The following is a 24,788-nucleotide window of genomic DNA, read 5'->3' on the forward strand; positions in this document are numbered from 1 at the left end:
GGGGGGTCAAACCTGATTCACCTTCTCATCCCAAGGCAGTCGTTTGAGGCAGCCCCAACATCCAAATCCCAAAAACAAATACCAGTTCACGCAATGATGGAGCCCCTCCCAATCAAAATTTTAAAAGTTGCAGGGATAAGGTCCCTCCCATCCCCCACTTTTCATATAAAATAGGGCTGGGGCAAGGTCAAGTCAGCACCAATTTGAAAAATGGTACCTCAGGCCCTTCCAAGGCCTGGCTTTCTTATTTTATTTAATGGCATCAACAGACCCGAATGCTAAAACAGTGCAGAGTCTTTGGGTTCTTGCCCAACTGTACCTTCCACAGCCTCCATCTTCCAGGCACAGTGCAATTGCACCTTCAGGGAATTCCAACCATAACAGCTGGCAGTGTCACGATCCACACCAAAAAAAGCATCAGCAGAAAGAATAGGGATTTGTAATTGACATCCAGCATCCACAAATGCAGGCCTTAAACCCTTTGACTGCAGGTTTCTTGGCTTTGGATGTTTCTTTTTTTTAAGAACTAAATAATTCTGTTGAGGGGCTGCTAAAGCAACAGCAAGAGAAAAAGCTAACACTAAATAAAAAAGCCCAACAAATCTTAGAGACTGGGAACAGCTACTGCACAGACAGAAAGACAAACCGGGAAGGGGGGGGGGGGGGGGGGAAGGGAAGCACTCATCAGGCAACACACATGCAGGGGACTACCACACATGCTCAAGTCAGGTGACATCACTCATGCATTAATGGCCAATTCAAGCCTGCTTATCGACCAAGAAACATTCTAAAAAGCAGAACATGGCTTTAACCTTTCAAAAAAAAAAAAAAAATACTAGGATAGGAAAGAAAAGAACTAGTAATTATACAGAAATAATGAGCAACAAGAGTCGTGAAACAAGCAATTTATATGAGGAACAATCTAGAAAGTACTTCTGTTTTAACCCAAAATGGAACTATAAAAAGTTGCACACAGTCATATGGAGACCACTTATTTTAATATGTTTCTTAGAATACAACAGCCAAACATTTTGGGGGGGGGGGGGAGAGTTACCCCTGTCCCCTCAGGACAAGTAATCCCAGCATCAAAGCAGCAATAAGCAGCTCTGCTTAAGAAGCATTAAACCCGCCTGTCTGTCAAACTAGGATTACTGCTACTATTGTGTGCTGGCCTCAGAAGATCCTGAATACATTCTCTCGGCAGAACATTTTCAGAGAGTTAACCTTAATGCCACACATCATGTGATTAAGTAGCATTCTTTAAATTATAAACTTCATGTTTCTGTTTAGCTCAGTCAAATCCTAGTCAGTCAAAGACAGCTTTCATTGTCCAACTGTAGTAAATTTGTTGAGTTGAATAGGTTCTGAATTAAACATTTTTTTCCTAGATGTTAACTTGCCTTCTCAATTCCAAAAGCAATGCTATTGCCATAATAAATTACAAACTCTTTCCCCATTCCCACAACATAAAAACTAAATCAGTATTTTGATAATCGCAGCAAGAAGAATAAATCAAATGAAAGAATGCATGATTCTCAAACAACCCACAGACTAAGAAGTGAAAAATACCTTATCTGTTATTACCAACACTCCTTGCCTTATGGCTTTGGTCGTAATTCCATTTGCCCCAGAAACAGTCTCTAGATAGACAGAAATTAATACCTACATATGAACTCCAACATCATGACCAATCGTTTTGTTTTGTCTAGGTTTATCTGTTGAATATATAACTATGAATGTCATCTTGTAAATTGTTGTGGAACGACGGTATATAAAATGTCTAAATAAATAAGCAAGCAAGCAGCTTATATAGGGATGGGGCTTTTCATGCCAATAGTAGACTACATGTTAGCTGAACACACAATGTGCCTACCTCATATCTCATCATTTCTATCTTATCCATGACATTAATAAATAGCTTGCACCGATCTGAATGATCAATCATGTAGGTAGGGAATGGGCGATTCTGCCAAACTCTCCATTCGCTCAAAGAGAGTTCATGAACATCTTCAATATCAGATTCCTGCATTAGAAAAATAAGAAAGTTGTTAGAACAAAAAAAAAAAAAACCCTCCCCCCCCAGTAAAGCAAGTTTGCTTACCTGTAAATAGGGTTCTCCGTAAACAGAAGGGTGACAGACACAAACCCAGCACTCAGCTGATCATGATGCAGTTCCTATGCATGCTGCCTCATGAGGCCCTCCTTCCAGAACTTTAGCGAGGAGTCCACTCTCCACTGAGGCGGGTGGATATTAAGTAAGGTTAATTCATGCTACTGTCTACAGAGAACCCAGTTTACAAGTAAGCAAACCTGCTCTCTTTGCTGACAAGCAGGCAAGAAATCAGTCACTGCATGTGGTGAATCCCAACCAGATGGCTGCAAAGCAAAGTAACAACTAAACCTGGCCCAGTGGAGAGCGGATTACTGAGAAAACAGGTTGCACAAAACTGCTTGTCCAAAGTTACTGCCCCTTCGAGACAGTACTGGGACATGAAGGTGTAAACTGAAGACTAAGTAGCAGCTTTGCAAATATTATCAAGATAACCCTTAGATGAGCCACTGACGTCACCATGGGATCTCACCTGAGTCTTGATTATCTGTGATCTGCAAGCCAGCCAGTGCACAAGTGTGCCATTCAGTCCACTAGACAATAAGACAGTTCTCTTGGCAAGTGCCTGTCTCAAATTAACAGCTGAAAAGCTTGATGATGAGGCTGACTTGCTCAGTGAAGAGCTCTTGCTCCTCTGTGCATATATGGTCTCAAAAAGTAGGTAGCACACTAGTTTCATTAACGTAAAATGCATATACCATTTTTGGAAGGAATTTATAGCAAGAACGTAGAACCATATTGTTGTGAAAACAGCCCCCAGGTATGGTGAGTGGGATACCAGTATCTGCAATTCACTTACAATTTGAGCCTGCAAGAATCAACACTTCCCAGATGAGAAAATTCAAGGCCACTGATTTGGATGTTTGAATGGAGGTTTCACATGCTGAGCTAGAACTATGCTAAGGTGCCAAGGCACTGGAGGTTTACTGACCAGAAGCTTGAAATGCCATAAATCTCTAATGATCTTCGATATAATAGGTGGAAGGAGAGCAGAGGTGCTTCCACCTGATGATATGCCACAATATAACTTAGATGAACTTTAATTAAGAGGGTCTTACTCCTGAAGATAAGAGGAAGAATAGATATTGAAGCAAGTCTCTTGGGCCACAGGAGAAACAATCCAGCCAGCTGGCCCCAAACCAAAGCAGAGAACCTTCTCCAAATGACTTTGAAGAATCTTCTGTTGGAAGGTTTTCTAATCCAAATCAATAATGTCCTCCACCTCTTTAAAAAGGAATAAAAAAGGAGACTACACCGTGCTCCCTTAAACTAATCTAAGAGAAGATTTCTCCTTCTGCGGCAAAAACTGATTCATTGAAAGAAATGTGTTCCCTGACTCACTGAGAATGGCTATATTAAGCTTATTAATTCTCATTTAAATCTCTTAGAAACTGATTTACAGGCTGATTTTAAATATCCCTTGCCTAGCAAAGGTAATTGAAAAAACTGTCCAAACAACTTTGTAATTATTTAGAAGACAATTTATTGAATCAAAGACCATATGGATTTAGGAAGAACAGGAGCATCAAAACTTTGCTCCTTTCATGGTCTTGGCAGTGTATTCCATGGATTTGACTATGACCACCAATACCTTTTGGTTTTACTCAATATTACAGCATTATTCAGCACCATAGTTCATAGCATTTTGATTAACCCCTTGTCTCGAAATGATTTTGCTCATTTATTTGCAACAGAAAATTTGCAGTCAGTTTTGACTCAAGTACATAGCATGGGTTAATGTAACAGGGGTTCCACAAGGGTCTAGTTTATCAGCAACTCTATTCAATGTATAACCCCTCTTTGTAAACTGCTAGATAGATTCTGAAATTCAAATCCAATCTATGTGGACGGTATCCAGTTCACTCTCCCTATGATGACATCAATAGCTGGATAGTTAAAGGAACTTGCGATTTATATGTCTGTCATTCAGAAATAGTTGATTAATAGGTTAGCGTTAAATGTTAATAAATCAGAACTAAATACTTATCTCTAGGTGTGAGATTACTGAAGAGCTTCCCATTTTTCGCTTCAACTACCAAGAGCTGAAAATTCAGTCTGTGGTGCAAGACTTGGGGATATTGACTTGAAGCTCTCTATGAAACAGCATGTTAGGAATTTAGTTAGAACTGGCTATTAAAAACTAAGATTATTGAGACGATTACAAATATTTTTAGACCCTGAAGATTTTAGATTATTACTCCAGACCATGATTTTTGCAGGTTTAGATTATTGCAGCTCGTTATTTTTAGGGGTCCCTGCAAATACTATTAGACCTTTACATAGATATGATCACATAACCATCTTATTCAATTTACATTGGTTGCCAATTCGGTATAGGGTGCAATAAAGTTTTATACCTATTACACATATAATTCATAGAGATGACATCTCCTGGTTAGGTATAAAGCTTCACTTGCACACCCCTTCATGTAATTTATGGTCTGCCAATAAAAGCTTGCTGTCTATCCTCAAGATTCAGCAAGCACAACTGAGTGAGGCTAGGGAGAGAGTTATCTCCATAGCAGGTCCTTTATTGTGGAATACTATGCCAGAGAGTTTAAGGTTACCAAGTGACAAAAAAAACTTTTTTAAAAAATGGACTCAAAACATTGTTCCGGCAAGCTTTTGGTGAGCTAATATTAAGAACCTGATTACATAGTAGTTTGGAAGCTTTAGAGCAGTAAGGCAGTGTCTAGTGATTTAAGAGGTTTCAGGTAATATGTCAGCATTTAACTGTTTTATGAGATACATTTTGAATCACTTAGTTATTTTAAGATTTTTTGTGAAGTTAAGGATTATGTATTTTTTGATCTGATTTTATGCATGTTTTATTGTAAACCACCGACTACATTAGCAGTATATAAATCATTTTTAAATAAATACATAAATCCACACCATGAAGGCAAGTAATGCCAGGCTCAGATGGTCAAGAGGTGGCTCTGTGCCATAGGGATCTTCCAAACCATAAAGAAAGATGGCACCTACATTGTGGAGATCTTTGTTCTGCCTCAGGGGTCAAAGCTAGCTCCACTCCGGTAGAAAACAATACCAAAAATGCAGGCTTCTTCAGCACAGCTGCAAAAGTGATCCCTTGCACTTATTAAATATTATTCTCTGCACCTCAAACCAGCACTTTACTCCTATGAGCCATGATTTACCTAATTTGAGATGGATCCAGGAACTGGCAGCATGGGGCGGGGAGAAGGGTGGACAGCTATCTCACTTTGATTTTCTATGTTGAGAGTCATCATCACTTCACTCTGGATCAAGGAGCAGCTGTGTTGTACCTTTCACAAGGCCTCCATTTTCCAGGTGCATGTTGCTGCACCTGTGGGAGGCATTCTACTGATCTACACAAGTTGGCAGAATCATGATCCAGCCCCAGGCAGCAATGGCAACCCAATTGCATATCTGTGATAGACATTCAACTCCCACAGATGCAAGCCTTGAAGCCACTGATCGTGGACTTCTTGGCCCTAGATTTTTCCATTTCTAATTTTTTTTGGGTAGAACTGAAAATTGTTGAAGAGCTGCCAAGTCAGTAGTTTTGGAAAAGCAAAACACAAGGCAGAAAAAAAAATCACTAAGACAATCATTGAGGTCAGACAACAAAACGCAGAGACTTGAGAACATGCTCACGCAGTAGCTCAAACAAAGCTCATGAGGCAATCTATGTTTGCTGAGTAAATGTCTTTGTTGAGCTCTGACAGCTGGATCCATGCTGGTGCCACTGGATGACATCACCTACGTGTAATGGCTAATCCATACCTACTTGCTGACGGAAAAATATTTTTCAAAGAAACTGACTAAATAACTTCGTATCCAAGAAGCGCACTAAATGTTTCTATCTATGCACTTCTGTACTGAGCGCTTTATTTATTTTAAGATAAGCTGGTCTGAATGGCCTAATTAAGGTTACATTACATTGAGATAACAGACATTATAAAAGCTGCCATCCAACAGGGTAGTGTTTCCTGCTGCATACCATAATTCTGACTAAAATCATAAAACATTTTTCATATTAATTTTATTACTTCAGGTGAAAAGTTCTATCCAACACTGCAATAGGATCCAATTCTTAAATGACAATTTCCTTCTAAGTAACTGAATCCAATCTGTGCCTCGGAAGACATGCATAGTTCTTCAGGGAACTCTTGGTGTATACCTTGCAACACAATTTTCAAATAATATTTGAATGAAGCAAAAGCAAACTTAAGATAAAAACAAGAAAAGCAGAGTTGCTTATCTGTAACAGGTGTTCTCCCAGGACAGCAGGATGTAGTCCTCACATATGGGTGACGTCACTGGACGGAGCCCTATCACGGAAAACTTTTCTAGCAAAGTTTCTATAAAGCTTTGACTGACACTGGCACACTGAGCATGCCCAGCATGCTATGATCCCTGTGTCCACAGGGGTCTTTCCCTTCAGTCTCGTTTGTAACAAAAAGTGCGAGCGAAAAATAAAACGTATGCGGACCCAACTCCTCAGGGTGGTAGGTGGGTTTCGTAAGGACTACATCCTGCTGTCCTGGGAGAACACCTGTTACAGGTAAGCAACTCTGCTTTCTCACAGGACAAGCAGGATGGTAGTCCTCACATATGGGTGATTAGCAAGCTACAGGTTGACTCACATTACAACAGGCCAATAGCAGGCAATCCGTGCACAGGCACAATAATTGGGGTGCTATTGGCAATGATGAGGCAGCCTGACATCACAACAGGTGGTTGTAGAAGGAGTTGGGGAGTATAGTGGAAGAAAGCATTTCAAGACAGGATGGCCAAAGGCAGAGTCTTGATAGACTTCCATATGTAAGCAGTAGGGGGCTGCGAATGTGTGAAGAGAGTTACAAGTCGCAGCCTAGGAAATGTCGGCAACTGAACGAAAGTGTGGTACCTATGTTATCATGTCTGTTAGAGAATGTGCCTTCATTCACCCCTGGAGAGGAAGGCCTGCTTTTCATAGCAGAATTCGACACAGTCTGCTAGTCAGTCAATTGGAGAGAATTTGTTTGCCCACTGGAACTCACAGCTTGTCTTTGTCAAAGAAGGAAAGAGCTGGGTGTGTTGTATATGGAGTGCAGTGCAGTCTAGAAAGAATGCAAGTGCACGCTTACGGTCCAAATTGTGGAAAACTCTCGCTCTGGTGAGAAAGAGGCCTTGGGAAAAGTGGGCAGAGTATATTCTGAGTAAGGTGAGAGGCTGCATCTACCTTAAGAATATTAGGGTGAGTACGGAGGACCACTCAGTCACGGAGGAACCTAGTGTTGGTTGAGTATGAAGCAAGGGCTTGTAACTCACAGACCCTTTTAGCAGAAGTAATGGCTATGAGGGAAAGGATTTCCCATGGTAGTATGTTAAAGTTATAGGAATGCAAAGGCTCCAACAGGAAACGTATGAGTCATGTAAGCATTACATGTAGGCCCCATTCCATACTCCGTGATCATAGAGGAGGCTTAATCTGTAGAGAATCCATGATAAGCTGACTCATAAGGGGTTGAGGATGTCCGGGGACCAGAACCCAAGGGGTATGCTATATAGCCTAAGAGATGGACTGGTGCAGAAAAAAAAAGGGGGCTAATACCTTTTTATGCACATCATGTCCATTTGGAATGGAAAGATTTACATGTGGAAGGCTGTTGTGAAGGTACCAGTACCTGAGAACAGTGAGTCTGTGTTATGAGACTGACCTGTGGGCAGGCGAATTGGTTACTGGAGTGATAGGTTGAGAAGTATGGGGGAGCATACTTGTCAAGGCCAGGACATGTTATGGGAATCACTGGAAACCTGTCCTACTGTAGCATCACCAGAGTTTTGGTTATATGCGGTATCGGAAGAGACGCATATAGTAGGTCTTTGTTGCAGGGCGAGCAAAGGCGTCCCTGGTAATGCATTTCGATGCATGTGTAGGGAGTAGAATCTGTCCACTCTGTGGTTTGATTCGGATGCAGAGGTCAAAGATTGGTTGACCTTAGCACTAGAAGATTTTGCTCGCTACACATGGATTCAAAGACCATTCGTGAGGATGGAGACATCTATGGAGATGGTCTGTCAGAGCGTTCGGTATGCCTATCAGATAAGAGGGCCGAAGATGCATAGAGTGAGCAAGGGCCCAGGGCTAGAGCTGCGCGGCCTTCTGGCAGAGCAGATAAAAGGCTGTGCATGCTTGTGTGTTGGAATACCACATTGTGCATACACACAGACAACATAGTGACAAAGGTTTGTGTCAGAGGCAGTATTTTAAGGCATAAAGAAAGAACGCATGGCTAGTAACTCCAGGAAGTTTATGTAAAATTGTTCATGGAGTGCAGTAGACGCATTTTGGGTTTGGAGGGTGTTGATATGAGCTCCTCAACCCAAGATGGATGTGACCGTGGCCAAGATCATACGAGGATTTGGTACTAGATCGGTGATATGGATCAGGGAAGAAAGCGGTTGAACTGCTTAGAGCCACTGAAAATTGAAAATCCACTGAATCTTACTCATGGCTAGATTGGCTATATGAGTGACGTGGATAGTGAAACCCCCATGGCCCAGCAATGAAAGAGTTGATGGGCTGAGGCTATGTTGCATACACACAGAGATGTGGAGAATTTGACAGGATGTCTGCACGGTTGTTGGGCAGGAAGTCTGTTGCGACTGTAGTGCCCCCGAACTGCTCCATATGTTATTTATGGTAGGTGATCAGAAATCCAAGGCAAATTTAGAAGATTTATAGTGACTGTTAGACAAATTAGCTTCTCGCTCGGATTGACTCCTTATTAGGCAGTCGAACAGGCAAGGAAAGGCGTGAATGCTGTTGTTCTATGTAGATAAGCGGCAGTCACTGCTAGGCATTTGGTGAAATACACAAGTAGTCAAATCTAGCTTGAATAGTGAAGCTGATATTGAAAATATTGTTAACTCACTATGGAGCGCATAGAAAGCCCAGAGGATAGAGGCAAGCTATTTACTGTAGTAAGGGAAGTATGGTGCTGAGAGACACGATTCTCAACTTTTCTTTCTGAAGAAATTATTGCGATTTCTAAGGTGCAGGATGGGCGGAGATCACCTGCTTTCCGGTGAAAGAAGGAAATAGAGGGATTAAAATCCTCTGCCTTGTCGCACTCGGGGAACGGAGCCCTAAGCCCTGGTGCTCAATTGGATGACTGCTCTGTTGCCTGGCAAGGTTGAAGAATCTAGGAGCCTGTCCAACCATTGGTCTCAGGCAAGAACGTGAGTGGTAAAAGGTCGTTCTAGCGTCTCTCTCTGCTGTGCAAGAAACAAAGAGAGCTGTCGCAGGTCTCGCGGTGGTCTTGCAAGTGAGGCATTATCTGTTGGAGCTTTTGCTTGGCAGATAAGTTGTTTATCCTGGACTTAGGGCCGTAAATCAGAGGCTGGAAGTCAGGTTACTATCGAGTACAGTGTCCCATTACTAGCAACGGGAGGATGTCTCGAAGCAATCTCATGTTGCTGACAGAGGTTCCCCTCTGTCAGCAACATGAGATTTTACTTCCTCGACACTGGTTAAAAGAAAGTTATTGCACCCCTTGTTATATGTAAACCGGCATGATATGATTGTATCATGAATGCCGGTATAGAAAAGCTTTAAATAAATAAATAAATAAATAAATAAAAACATAGGGAGAGAGAAGGCCGCAGTTCGGTTGGTAACCCGAGTAAACCGTTAGTGAGGTGACAGGAACCAACCAAAAAACAGGGCATAGTACTCACCGAGCATTGATGAAACGTACGCAAAGGGAGACCTGTGTAGGGAAAAATAATTTGTGAAGTAAAACTTCAACTGTTTCCGTGAGGAAAAGTTGTGAGAAATTTCTTACAGAGCTCCTAAAAGCGATGCTAACTGCAGCACGGAATAAAAGAAGACTGAAGGGAGACCCCTGTGGACACAGGGATCATTTATAAAACTTTTATATACTGGCATTATATACGGTACATCATGCCGGTTTACATCAAAACAATTGCTGGTAGGTACACTGAAACAGGGAGAGGGGGGGGATCAACGAGCAACAATGAGAGGCAGAATGAAAGCAAACAAAACATGAATAAAGTGAAACATGATTAAGTAGAAAATAGCAATATAACTACTAAGTATCAAAAAATATTTAAGAAGGTTCTGGATTTGATACAATATACTGTGGTGCATGTCATGGGAAGGAGACTCTTCGGGTGGATGGGTGTGGGAAACTAGTCCGGATAAGCTTGCCTAAAGAGCCATGTCTTTAGTTTCTTTTTGAATTTGATGGGGCAAGGTTCGAGGCGGAGATTTGAAGGCAAACAGTTCCATCGAGAGGGACCTGCAATTGAGATAGTGCATTCCCTCGTGGAGGAGAGGTGTGCTTCTTTGAGAGAAGGTACTTGTAGAGTACCTTTGTCGTTTGTTCTGATGGGACGCTTAGAGTGTGTGAGGGTAAAGGGAACGTCGATCCAGTTAGAGTGGTGAATGTTTATGGATTTATGGATGATGGTGAGGGTTTTATAGATGATCAGAGAGGGGATGGGGAGCCAGTGTAAGTCCTTAAGGATAGGCGTGATATGGTCTGATTTACAGGCATTAGTGATGGTCCTGGCTACAGCACTCTAACATTTGGAGCGGTTTTATGGTGGAGTAGGGTAGCCCTAGGAGGAGGGAGTTACAGTAATCCCAATTGGAGGAAAGGATGGCATGGATGACGGTGCGGAAGTCGTGAGTGTGTAGGAGGGGTTTCAATTTTTTTAGTACGTTGAGCTTGAAGAAACCCTCTTTGAGGATCGTACTAATATTTCTTGAAATTCAGTTGCTGGTCTAGGTAAACCCCTAGGTCTCTTACAGGTGGGTGTGAGGTGATAGAGTTGAATGCAGGGTCAATTGCAAGAGAGGGTTTAGGAGTTTGATGTTGGGTAATGAAGAGCAGTTCCGTTTTATTGGTGTTTAAGGCAAGGTGGAGATTAGAGAGTAGGGAGTTGGTGGATGACAGGCAGTTTTCCCAGTACTTTAGGGAGTCAGAAATGGAGTTGTCAACTGGGATGATAATCTGAACATCAGCATATAGATAGAATTTTATTCCGAGGTCTGCGAGGTGCTGGCAAAGAGGTGTGAGGTAGATATTAAAAAGGGTGGATGAGAGGGAAGAGCCTTGTGGAACTCCTTGAGAGAAGGCATAGGGGTTGGATTCAGCATTACCTATTTTGACAGAAAATGTTCGGTTGGATAGGTAGGATCTGAACCACAGAAGGGCTAGACCGGATATGCCAATGTCGGCCAGGCGGGAGAGGAGATGATTGTGGCTGATGGTGTCAAAGGCACATAGTATGCTGGGCATGCTCAGTGTGCCAGTGTCAGTCAAAGCTTTATAGAAACTTTGATAGAAAAGTTTTCCGTGATAGGGCTCCGTCCAGTGACGTCACCCATATGTGAGGACTACCATCCTGCTTGTCCTGGGAGAAAACTTAATATGACTCAGTGTATGACAGTAATCTGAAATATATCGATGTTTTTCATGTTTCATTTTTTAAGCTAAACATACCTGCAAGTTGTGTTTCCTGAAAGAGCGAATTTCAAAAAAATGGAAAGAAAAACCCCACTAACGCAAACCCGACATGAATAAAGGGACCATGCACTCTGATAGGGAGAAATAAATATAGTATATAACAAAAACAGATTATTTAACTTACTACTATTTCTTCCATATCATCAATAGTTTCAAAGTGAACTCGGGGCAATTTTACATTTTTTATTCCATCACTCTCTTGTATTCTATATATTCTGTTCCATACTTCAAACTCTTCAGTTGTCAGTGCCCAGTGCCCCTTTGAATTCTTCTTGTTGGCTACAGTGGGAAATAATTATAATTTTATAGAGTTATTTTATTGAGAACATAAGAACATAATCTGACCCAATATGACAGTTTTTAAGTCCAGTATCCCATTTTCAAAAGTGGCCAACCCAGGTTGCAAGTATCTGGCAAGTTCCCAAACAGTAAACAGATCTCATCTTGCAGCAAAAAGTAGAGGCTATTCCTCAAGGCTGGTTGATTAACAACAGTTTACGGACATCTCCGCCAAGAACTAGTCCAAGCCTTTTTTATACTCAGCTATGCTAACTGCCTTAGCCACATCCTCCGGCAATACATTCCAGAGCTTAACTATACATTGAGTGAAAAAATGTTCTCCAATTTATTTCGAATGTGTTACTTACTAACTTCATGGACTGTACCCTAGTCTTTGTATTTCTGGAGAAAGTAAATAATTTATATTTACCAATTCTATTCTACTCATGATTTTTTTTTATAATTCAAAGTTTATTATTTTTCCAACAGAACAAACAGAATACCAACATATCGGCTATAACATTTCTCATGAACATCTTTATACAAAGAAAAGGGTTAGTATTTCTACTCATGATTTAATAGACATCATATCGCCCCCTCAGCTGTCTTTTCTCCAAACTGAAGAGTCCTAACCTCTTTAGCCTTTCTTCACAGGAGAGCCTTTACATTTCTATCATTTTGATTGCCCTTCTCTGTACCTTTTCCAATGCAGCTATATCTTTTTTGATAGGACAACCAGAACTCCTCAACAGTACTGCAGGTGCAGTCTCACCATGAAGTGATACAGAACTATTAGGACATTCTACTTTTTATTCTCCATTCCCTTCCTAACAATTACTAACATTGTTTTCTTTAACTGCCGCTGCAAATTGAGCAAAGTATTTCAAAGCATTGTCCACTTTGATGCCCATATTCTAACTATGTGAGTTATGTTAAACATTTATTCACTAAGGAGTGAATTTTCAAAGAAATTACGTATGTAAAAGTAGCAATTTTCAAAAGTCATTTTATGCATGTAAATCCTTTTGAAAATTACCTCAATTATTACTTAGAAATTCCTTACAACAGTACTATCATATTTAACCATAATTACGTATAATACATCAACACTTTACTAGCTATACAGCACATGTAGATTCTTACCAGTTCCACTGTGAAACAGAGATGATTTATGGCATGCTGTGCTTGACCTCTTGTCCTTAGAACATTGTCTGGTACCATTTTTGGGCTCATATATCTTTTGGGTGATATACATTTTGTGCACCTTTGGGTTCACATCGTCAGGCACCATACGTGGACTTTGAGGGCAAAGATGAAGAATTGTATTATTCCCCAAAATTGCTTTGTAAATGCTTTTTTTATTGCTTTGACTTTGATTGTAAATCTGTAAAAGAAATAATTAAAGAAAGCAATAAAATTCTTTACCTATAATTAAAAAAAAAAAAAAAAAAAAAAAAACCTTTCCCCACTCCTGATTTTAAATAAAACATGTTATAAGTGTTTCTCCAAAACTAATTTTTATATTATTTATGGGAATGATGTACTTCAAAGAAAGTAGTCTGTACTAGTCATAAGACAGGTTCTATAAAGAAGAAATTTAATCTTTGTGCACACAGCCTTTCAAAAATTTGAGGGAACATTTAATGGAACCAACATTTAATGGAACCAACTAATACTGAGCATCAGTCTTTTGACAATTACCTCAATATAACCATAGGTCTCAGATGAAGATATCTTAAATTAAATTATTTTATTGGGTGGGGGGAAAAAAAAAAAAAAACGTATCCAGTTCTTGTATAATCTTCAATCCAGCAGTACAAAAATCTTCCTCATAACCAAATCATCAACAAGAATATACATTTGTCTCAAACATGACCTAACATGGCATCCGTGTTTTGAACTTCTGTCTATTTCAGGAGTTTGACAACTCCTCATTCTTTTCGTGAGCTAAAATGGACAATTTTAGCACATATTTCGGCTTACTGGAGAGAGGGAGATAGGAAAGCTATAATAAATAGACAAGAACAATTCTGAATCTTCATTTTAAAACTTTAGTACCACAATGAATAAAAGAAGAGATTTCATTAAATGAAATATGATTCAACTAATGATCTTACAGCTTTTTAAATTATGTGAGTTGTGCTACTGGCCCTTGATTAGTTAAGAGTAGGTTGCATTTAAATGCACGTCTTCTACACAGGATTCCTTCTGGTATGCAGATGTCGTCAAATACCTGAGGCAGACGAAAGATCAAACTACAGATACCATCTGGGTTACATTTCTGAGACTAATGTGGATGCTTGCTATTTGGTAATGAAAAAGATTTTTGTACGGTCGGACTGAGAATTATATATGAGCTGGATAAGTACTGTTTAATAGCAATCGTAAAAAATTGTTAAAAATTATTCAGATACATTTAAGAACATAAGAACATAAGAAAATGCCATACTGGGTCAGACCAAGGTCCATCAAGCCCAGCATCCTGTTTCCAACAGTGGCCAATCCAGGCCATAAGAACCTGGCAAGTACCCAAAAACTAAGTCTATTCCATGCTACCATTGCTAATGGCAGTGGCTATTCTCTAAGTGAACTTAATAGCAGGTAATGGACTTCTCCTCCAAGAACTTATCCAATCCTTTTTTAATCACAGCTATACTAACTGCACTAACCACATCCTCTGGCAACAAATTCCAGAGTTTAATTGTGCGTTGAGTATCTGAGACCTTTGTTTATGCTTTCTAGTCTTGTATATTCCATTGCATTTTGTATGCCTATCATTTTTTGGGGGGTGTAATGCACTCCTTAACAATATTGAGTATTATAAAATCACAACAATGGGCTAGTGTTAAAATGCACCATAAAATAGTGAAAACCAAATTAAAAAGCAAGGCAATTTAAGCAATGCAATATATTTTTAATTCAGTCATTATTTAAAATAAATTTAAAGGTCCTCTTTTTCACCATTACCATGGATTTTAAGACTTTGAATGTGCCTCCTTAGATTCATAATGATTTAAGCGCCTAATTAAATCAGTGCTGTTGATTTAATACTTTCTGAACTCCATGCAGGAATCACACCGATCTAGTGAGAACATGCTAGAAACAAACAGAAGAATCGGCTGAAGAGTGAAAGGATGAGAATTTTTTTCACTTTTTTATTAATATTTTAAATACTAAACAAAACTTGAGGAAACTGAATTAAGAAAGAGAAAAGACCATCTTAAAGCAAAAAGACAGACTCTCCTTGACTTATGGAAAATATAAGATTCTATATAATAAAGTCCACAAACAAGGTGAAAAGCAAGACAACATTCCAGTTTCTGCATAATTTCACCATTTTAAATATTTAAAAAAGCACATAGACAACACACTGCACTTAATCCAAATATTGAAGATTAACAATCTACTGATCGAATAAACTTCAAGGGCTCATGACCGTCACAGGAGGAGAACTTGAGACATCTTCTGAGGTACCTTATCACTAAAGAAGAAAATTAATTGAGATGGCTCAAAGAGATATATCTTACATTTTGATCCTTAAAACAGTATTTACAAGGGAAGATGAACAAAACATAGTACCTAGTAGGGATGTGCAGCAGGAACGGATCTGTCCGATTCGGTATTTGTATTCGTCGGGACCCAAATCCATTGTATCAGTTTTCGGGGGATCCCAATTCGTCCATTAGTTACATATGGTATTCATTTCCCATTAAAGTTGGAAAAAACCCCCATCCCAACCATTTAAATTTAATTAACTACAACCCCCCACTACTTGCCAAAAGACCCTGGTGGTCCAGCAGGGGTCCTGGAGCGATCTTCTGCACTCGGGCCGTCGGCTGCCGGTATTCAAAATGGCGCAGATAGCCTTTGCCCTTACTATGTCACAGGGGTTACCGGTGCCATTGGTCAGCCCCTGTCATATGGTAGGAGCAAAGATGGCGCCGGCTGTCCGGTGATCGCGGACATAAAAACTGCGGTACTGGAAGCGGTACTGGAAGCTTTAGGGCTGGACATTAAAAATATTTCTTTTGTGTTAACTGAAATATCGGCAAATTTAAGTAAAATTGAGTCCCAATTTTCGGAATTAGAGAACCGCGTATCAGAGGCTCAAGATGGCCTCCAGACGGCTCAGCTGGATATTCCAGCTCTGCAAGCTTCGGTGGAGAAAAATGCGGCCAGAATAGAGGACCTCGAGAATAGATCTTGCAGGTCAAATCTGCGTTTCATAGGGCTGCCCGAATCGCTGGATGATCGCAATCTGCCTGCAGTATTGGAATCGTGGCTAGAGAAGGAGCTGAGCCTTTCACGAGCGCATGGCAGGTTACATATAGAGAGGGCTTATCGCCTAGGCTCTCAGCAAGGCAGGCGCCGCTAGACCGTGGTGGTAAAAATTTTTAATTTTCCCACAAGCATGAGATCTTGCAGGCAGTGAGATGGAAAAGCCTCCCCTTCCCCTAATTAGCATGGCATTGCCGTGATGAGGCTGTTATTGCGTGTGGTAGGGCTTTCTCGCATGCGATAAGGCCCTAATGCACACAATAACAGCCCATCGCAGAATAAAGAATGACCCTGTATGTTTATAATAAGATTTGTGTCCTCCTGTATACTGCCTAGATCAATTTAGTTATGTACAGTTTATAAATTTTAATAAATGAATAAATTTAACAATCTGTACTTTTATTGTTCTTTTATCATTAATAAAATGTATTTTACCATGTTATGATCATGAAGCCTTCATGGACAGCAGGAAAAAAAAATACTGCTTTCCATGCAGCAAAGTACTGTATTTTCCGGCATATAAGACGAGTTTTTAACCACTGAAAATCTTCTCAAAAGTCGAGGGTCGTCTTATAAGCCGGGTGTCGTCTTAAAGGGCGTATATGACGCACTTTTTTCCCCTGAAAATAGGTGAAAAATAAGGAGTGCGTCCTATGCGCCGGTAATCCAAATTTACAGCGTCTGGTGGATTCCCCGCGCCCTCGCTCCCCAATTGGCCAATGCGCTCTTGCTCCCCCGAGTCACTCACCCTCACCTCCGGACGCCGTAGAAATTGATTCTCCGTGCCCTCGCTCCTTGAGTCACTCCCCCCAGATGCTGTAAAATGTTCATTCTCCGCTCCCCGATTGGCTGGTGCTGGGCAAAAGGGGCTTGCTTCAGCAAGCCCCTTTTGCCCAGCACCAACCAATCGGGCAGCGTGCCTTTGCTAGAGTCTCTCCCTCCCCCCACCGGATGCTGTAAAAATGTTCACTCTCCGCTCCCTCGCTCCCCGATTGGCCGGGGAGCGAGGGAGCGGAGAATAAACCACCGGCCAATCGGGCCAGTGGATTGGCCAATTCACCGGCCAATCGAGCAGCGCGCCCTCACTCCTCGAGTCACTCCCTCCTGCTGTAAATGTTGATTTCATCAAAAAATATGGTAGAAAATTACGGTATTTTTTTCCTCTAAAATGTGTATAAAAAAAAGGGGGGGGGCGTCTGCACTGCTTCACTCCAGTCCTCAGGAGCGAGATCTGAGAGGCAGAGAAGGAGGTACCGGTAATAGGATACAAGGGCAGGCCAGAGGGATGCGCTACCGCTCTGACAGTCTTGGAGACAGGGAGGGCTGACCAATCCAAGCAGGATTTGTATACAACAACCAGTCAAGAAGGGTAGTCTTATACGGCGACTATATCCCAAACTCTATATTTTAACTGGAAAAGTTGAGGGGTAGTCTTATACACCCAGTCGTCTTATACGCGGGAAAATACGGTAACAATATGTTTGTATCTTGATCTATTTCTTTCGCAATTATTAAATGAATAGTTATTCTATTAAAACTAATTATAATACGGATGATACAAGGTCTCAGTAAAGCAGAACAAAAAGTAAAATAGCAGAATGAATCAGCCATAACATGTGGGTGAGTAGTGCTTGTGCTCCATTGAGCATGTTCGTTAGTTACCACAGGAACACTGCTTTGTGAACCCCTCAGTCAGTTTTTGCTTGTGCTACATTGCAGACACAAGCCTAAAAGAAAAACAGAGAGAGAGGCGCACACATGTTTTTTCTGCCTCGCTACCTTGGCAGACCCCACCCAGTATTATTTAGTGCTTTGGGGGGGGGGGGGGAAAGAAAATGCCAAGGTCCAAAAAAGCCAACCAGTGGCTTCAAGGACAGTGTCTGCGGATGCAAGATGTTGATTAATGACAGCCACAACAGCTGTTACAAGAATTTGGGTCCCTACCATGACTCTGTCAACTGCTACAATTGTGGTCATGTTTCTCAGAACACAAAAGAACCGAGCCTACAAGATGGCAGAGCTCCAAAAGCAGCAAAGCTCCTCTTTCTCAGTGGGTGGTGAATCAACTAAGGGATCTGTTTCTGAGGCTTCTCCTGAACCTTAGGGGTTGAATGGGTTGGGAAAACATTGAGCTTCTGACCATTCCAGGGTTTTGATGAGTAAGAAGGTATGGATTTCCTCAGTGTCACAGATGCAGGACTCCGATGCACTGGCAGGAGGCAAGGTCTCTGTCTTGAGTGAAGCGCAAGAACCTGACGTAGTCTGTGCATTCAAAGCCAAGGACCTAGCACAGTTGATGCTGTCCAAGCACAAGAGAACAGCGCAATTGATGCATGGTGCACCAGTGCCATTGGTGCATGATGTACCAGGGCCCTCAATGCAGGGAACATCAGCACCATCAATACATCTATCTTTGATGCAGAAGCAGGAGATGGTTCTGGAATCATTGATTCATATCATGCTGACTGCAGTACAGGGACAAGAAGAGAACACAGTCCAAGGTCCCTCTTCCTTAATGATGCAGACACTTTCTGCAGTGGTATAGGCTAGGATGGCCAGAGCTCCTCCATGAACCTCAGAGGTGGCATTCCAGAGTGATGACCCTATACTGATTTCAGAAGAGGCTGTCTCTTTGACTGGCGCTAGTAAAGAGACATCAGCCTGCAGATCAGATCAGAGATGATCAAGTTTCTTTACTTCTAATTATAAAGGGGGAGAGTCACAGCTTATCCTACAAGCAGCCTGTACTCCTTGGGGAGTCATATCCACTTCTACCCTTGTGCAAGAGCTCTCTAATGCTTCCTACTCTGTGGGTTAGCCTTAGCATTGGATCCATACCTTTGATTGGAAGGATTATCCCCATTATTGGTCGACCCACCAGATAATACTGCTCCCAGACCAAGGTCTTCATCGGGGTCTTGGATAAGCATCCTCTACTTATGGACCCAGAAAATATAGTTTCACAGTCATCCCTTCTGACCCATTACCTGATGTGCAGAGCATTCCTCTCCACCAGAAGACCACTCCGATTCTAAGTTCCTCAATAAGCTGGGGAAGTGATTGGGGTCCATGTACGAAAGGATAAGGACCTTCAGAAGGGGGTATTCAACATCCTCCATGTTTTGGAAACCCCCTTGGAAACAGTAGCTATCTTGGTTCACCAAATTCTGCACAATTTGCAAACAAAAATGTGGGAAAATCCACTCACAGGTCAGCCATTTGAGAGAAAGATAGATCTTAAATAGAGAGTGCAGCAAGCATTGGCTTATGGAGTGGTTTAACCACCACACCAATCAGTGGTAGTAGAGTCTGACTTGAAGAAGGCAAAGAAATCAAGAGTTGTCTCTAACACTCTTCCTGGAAAGGAAGTGAAGGTTCTGGATTCCTTCGGAAAGAAGTTCTTTCAAAGCTTGATGTTTAATGCCTGGATAGCTAAACCTCTAGCTTTATTTGGTAAAATACTTACATGACTGTATTAAGAGGATGAGACCTCTCCTGTAATCGCTTGAGGAGCATGAAGCATGTCAAGTGTTGCTGGATGTAGAGAAATGCAAACAGCATCTCATTTGTTCTGTCTACAAATTGTTCGATATGATAGCAGCAGCTGAACCCCAAACTATTAGAACCCAAAGGACAGCATGGTTTGGAGCTAGTGGTTTATAGAAGGATGTCCATGGCAAATTGGTGGATGTCTCACATTCTGGAGATAACCTTTTCAGGGACAAGGTCAGGGAAACAATGGCACAAATTAAGAAATAGCATGTAGTGCTGCAATTACTATCAACTGCTACCAACCAGCCTTCTGCTTAAAGGCAATGTTTCTTTTTCTATAAGACCGCATACTTCCAGCTAAGCCCCTTTTGTGCTTAATGGTACCAAGCACTGTCTCCACAATTGCAACTGCATCTTCCAGCCAGAGAACACCCAAGGGAGTGATGCCAACCAATATTGTCCCAGCAGCTCCAGAGGAAAGCAGCATCCAGTTTTTTAAGAAGGTAAGGCCTCCCTAACCACGATCTCCAGTGGGGGACGATACAACAGTTTAATTCCACGGGGAAGGAGATCAGAGACCCAAGAGTGCTAAAATATATGGAATGTGACCATTTGCATTTCTCCCATCTCTCAGTGCAACACAGCTGTTTGGCCCTTAATTCAGATCCTTCTCACTCAGTCCAGCTCAGTCACTAAGTGGACATGCTACTTCACCAGTGGGCGATAAAGACTCCCTCTTTCCGGGTGTAGTGAGATTTTTACTCCAGGTATTTCCTTATCCCCAAGAAATCGTGGGAATCGAGACCCATCCTGGATTTACAAAAAGTGAACAAACATCTGGAGAGGGAGAAATTCAGGATGAATTCCCTCCATCAGGGGAGGGGAGAGGCTGGCTTGCTTATTCAATAAGTGTTCTGAAGTGCAACCTTCAGCCTGGGACTTCCCAATTTATAATTAATTCAGCTCTGCTTGTCATTGGATAAAGCGAGTTTATTTACCATAAATGGGATTCTCTGAGACAGCAGGATGAATCAGCCATATTTGATACCAAGTCACCTCTCTGAAGAGGCTACTACCTATCTAGAGTTAAGCTCTACCATCGACTGAGGAGCTCATGAGGCAGCATTCTCATAGTAATTACTGCACGTTCTGGTCCAGAATCAGAATGTCCCTGCTTCTGGCATCATGCATTGATGGACACAAATGCCAATGCTTCTTGGCCTTTTCCCCCGATGCTCTGCATCGGAGCTCCTCAATGCCAGAATCGAAGATAATTAACCTTCTGCTTTCTTTGAGTGGGAGGAGCCAGATGATGGCCCATCTCCATGGTCCTTCCCGATGCTTGATGTCAAGGGGATTCGATGTCCTCACAATGTCAATGTTTCATCAGCATCTGATACAGCTCCTGAATCCATTGATATCTATGCCTCCAATGCAGATTCTAGTGGGCCAGTCTCACGGTGCCCAAAGTGCTTCTCCATGAGTTAAAGTTGGGATTGGCACCCACTTGAGGTGAAGCTCACCCGACTATGACACTGGGACAATATCATCCCGGTGTGCAAAAAAACAAAACTTACAAAAGTAACAAAAAAAAAAAAAATCTACCTAAGTACATTAAAGGGACAAAACAAGAGAGCAAAGATCCATAACCGATGGGGGCTCCACATAAAAGATAAGACTGAAGGGGCTCCTACATGGAATTATGGCAACCTGCACATGCCCAATAGAGCATAGTCAAAGTTCTAGAAACTTCGACATACAATTTCCAGAACCAGATGCCATCTGATATTGTCACCCAGTTATGAGGCTGCTGTCTTGCTTCCCCCTTGGAGAAAAAGCAGTACAGAGCTCAAGAAACTCAAAACAGTTCATTACTAGCTAACAATACATCTAAGTACAGTAACATGAAATGCAGTCACGTTTACAATAAAATTACAACTCAAATTCTTTTGATATTTGGTAAACATATACTATTGACATTACACATACATATGCCAAACACTCAAGACAAAAAGTAAGCTGTTCATCTTGATAGTAGTGAAATTTACAATCCTAAAAACAGGACAGCAAAAATCTGTCAGTAACCATCTAAACAAACACCACCCTCAATTTAATTAACCCAATGTATGATTAGGTAAGATTTTAATTTTGCTGAACTTACTCGTTCTTCTCGTCCTGCTGAAAGAATGACAACAATCCTTCCTTGCCGCTTGCGCCCAGTTCGACCCATTCGCTGCACTAACCGAATTGGGCTTTTCTGAGCATCAAAACATATAATAAGATCAACTTCTCCAATATCTAAACCTTCCTCTCCAACACATGTAGAGACTAGTGTATTGTAGCCACCCTCACGGAAGCGTTTTACAACCTGAATAGGGAAGATCAAGGGAAAAAAAATTGATATTTATTTCATATATTCTTTACATCCTCTAATGTTTTTTTTTCCATTCTATTGGTTGTTAGTTTGCACGTGATCCTGACTTCGAAGCATAAAACTTTTATTAATTCCATTACACAAGTCTAGAGGAGTTTGTGTTCTTAGTACAATTGCTATTCAAGCCCTAGATGTAACTTTCACATCGTATAAAAGTTTCTATCACTGGTGGGCCAATATTAGTATCTGCTTCCTTAAGTTTGCATGGACGTGTTTAAAAATAGATGGTAATATAATAATTGATACAGCCTTTACTTGCACTTGTCAGTCATGGAGTAAGAAATTTGCTCAATAGTTATAACATTACTTTTGTCGTGATCATCTCAAGCTGAGATGAAACTGCTGTATCATGCATCAGCATTTAATGTTTGTCTATCTCTTGACATTTAAAAAAAAAAAGGATTTAAACCGAATTGTTCAGCAAAACATTTTTCTCATGGAAGAAAAAGGAAAATAAAATATATTCTTTATTCTGTTACAAAAATTATCTGATCAATTAAAACAAACAAAAAAATCCTACAGAAAAAAAAAAGAAAAGAATCCTTTTCACTGCTATGCGCACTGCCTTCCCTACACAGCATGAACATCACCCAAAGACAGATATGACAGGAGCAATTCATGCTCTCAGCCCTTATTTGCTGCCTGACTAGAGATTTCTCTTTATCACCTTCAATAAAATGGTAACAGGAAGCAGGGACGAATGGGGGAAAAATCATTAAGGAGGAGGAATGTGGAAGCCACAAAGGGCCAATGTATTAAGTTGAATGTTAAAATTGTACGCTGAAATTCAACGCACAATTTCTTAATGTGCATGCTTGAAAAAGAAAAAAATTTTTAACTCCCGATGCAGTAAGCAAATGGTATGCTATTTCCGGAGTTTAAAAAAAACAAAATGACTAACATGAATGTGTTAAAAAAGAAAGGCTTAGTAAGCATAAACCATGTTTTCAGCGCATAAACGTGCATAAAATCTGCTTTCAATACAGAAAGAATTTGTGCACGTAAGGCATTTTATGCGCGGAAAACATGCTGTGCGTGCAGAAAGCATATTTTGTGTGCATAAATCCTGAATACAGGTCCTGGCACCGGAACTCCAGCTTGTGCCTATATACTAGCACTAGCTCTGGAAACCTGCTCTCCTACTTTGACTAGGAGCTAAATTTCCATTGCTTAAAAAACAAACAAAACAAAAAAAACCCACAAGCCAATGCACTTCTCTGCATTGGAGGGGAGGAGGGCAATATCAATGCCTTCATTAAATTTACGTCGGAGAGCACTAACCTGCATGTACATCATGCGTAAAACTCCTTCCTGCATAAGGATAAAAATTACACACAAAAAAATCCAAACTGCAGGCAAAATTATGCATTTTACTAAGTGCACCTTATTACATTGGCCTGAGAGGGAGATAAAATTTCAAGTTTCCTAGAATACACAATTGAGGTGATGTTTTTTTGAGGGATTAGTTTGAAGTGAAAAAGTGTGGCATTAACTCACATATTTTGATTAACCTTTACCTGTCAAAGTATGCAGTTGATGCGAAAAAAAATGAGGCAAACACAGGAAACAAGGCTATTGATAAGACGTTATAAGAATTAAAAAAAAATCAATGGCTATTTAATGTTTTTGATTGTAATTGTTTAATGACGGCCAATACACTACAGAATCATGTACAAGGCCATCACCACCATTTACAAAAGTCATCCATCACCACGCTCCTCTCAACTTACAAATTCCTTTCAAAAAACATACCTCCTCCAGACCCATTAGAGCAGAGCTTTCCAAACTTTTCATGTTGGTGACACACTTTTTAGACAAACATAATTTCACGACACGGTAATTCAGTCTACTAGTAAACCAGAGGTTAAAGGTTAAACGAACGAAACATATTTCGACAATTTATGTATGTTTCCTTAAATATATACATAAATAAAATGTTTCACGACACAACCTATCTCATGAAAACCTTAAATTTATATTAAAAATATATATTCCAAGATTCATGTTATTGTTATAATTTATGAGAAACAATAATAAAACAAATTGTCTGTCCCCCCACACACTCATCTCTCTCCTCCCCCCAGCACATGTCTGGCCCCCACACACTCATATCTCTCCCCCTCAAGCACATGTCTGTCCCCCCAGCACGTTTGCCCCCCCACTCACTCATCTCTCTCCCCCCAGCACATGTCTGGCCCCCACACTCATGTACCTCGTCTTTTTGATTGTTGCCAGTTAAGTGCTTCACTCCCTTCCATGATCACCAGACACTGCTGCTTGCAGTCAGTACTCCTCATGGCCAGGCCTCATCGGCAGCAGCAGCCAATGCAAGGATGGCTGGGCTCGTTCCACCCACCAAGCCCCCCCCAAAAAACACGATTGACAGCAAAAATCACCCAATAATAAGCAACCCATAAACTGAAAAAAAAAAGGTGAATCTCTAGAAAAAAAAAAGCCCAAACTCGCATCAGAGTTGACCGGGCTTGCGCGACACACCTGCACACTGCAGGCGACACACTAACGTGTCCCGACACACAGTTTGGAAAGCTCTGCATTAGAGAGTCTTATAAAGAATCACTTCATGTTCCTCACGCCAAAATCTTTCAACACAAATCCCTCAAAGACAGAGCATTCTCAACAGCAGGACCACCACTTTGGAACTCCATCC

At 41.0% G+C, this 24,788-nt stretch overlaps 1 protein-coding gene across 4 annotated transcripts in view; it reads right to left on the reverse strand.

The window, feature by feature from the left end:
- The window catches only part of FANCM (FA complementation group M), a 293,517-nt gene that overhangs the window by 144,132 nt on the left and 124,597 nt on the right, over positions 1-24,788 (reverse strand). For all 4 annotated transcript variants that reach the window (XM_029598464.1, XM_029598463.1, XM_029598465.1 and 1 more), the window contains 4 exons: positions 21,848-22,054; positions 13,060-13,300; positions 11,762-11,916; positions 1,874-2,023 (listed from right to left, as the gene is read on the reverse strand). In XM_029598464.1, coding sequence (XP_029454324.1) covers positions 1,874-2,023; positions 11,762-11,916; positions 13,060-13,300; positions 21,848-22,054 — 753 coding nt within the window. The remainder of the gene's footprint in view (positions 1-1,873; positions 2,024-11,761; positions 11,917-13,059; positions 13,301-21,847; positions 22,055-24,788) is intronic.

Source organism: Rhinatrema bivittatum, chromosome 4 (genome assembly GCF_901001135.1).
Source record: "Rhinatrema bivittatum chromosome 4, aRhiBiv1.1, whole genome shotgun sequence".
Taxonomy (NCBI): domain Eukaryota; kingdom Metazoa; phylum Chordata; class Amphibia; order Gymnophiona; family Rhinatrematidae; genus Rhinatrema; species Rhinatrema bivittatum.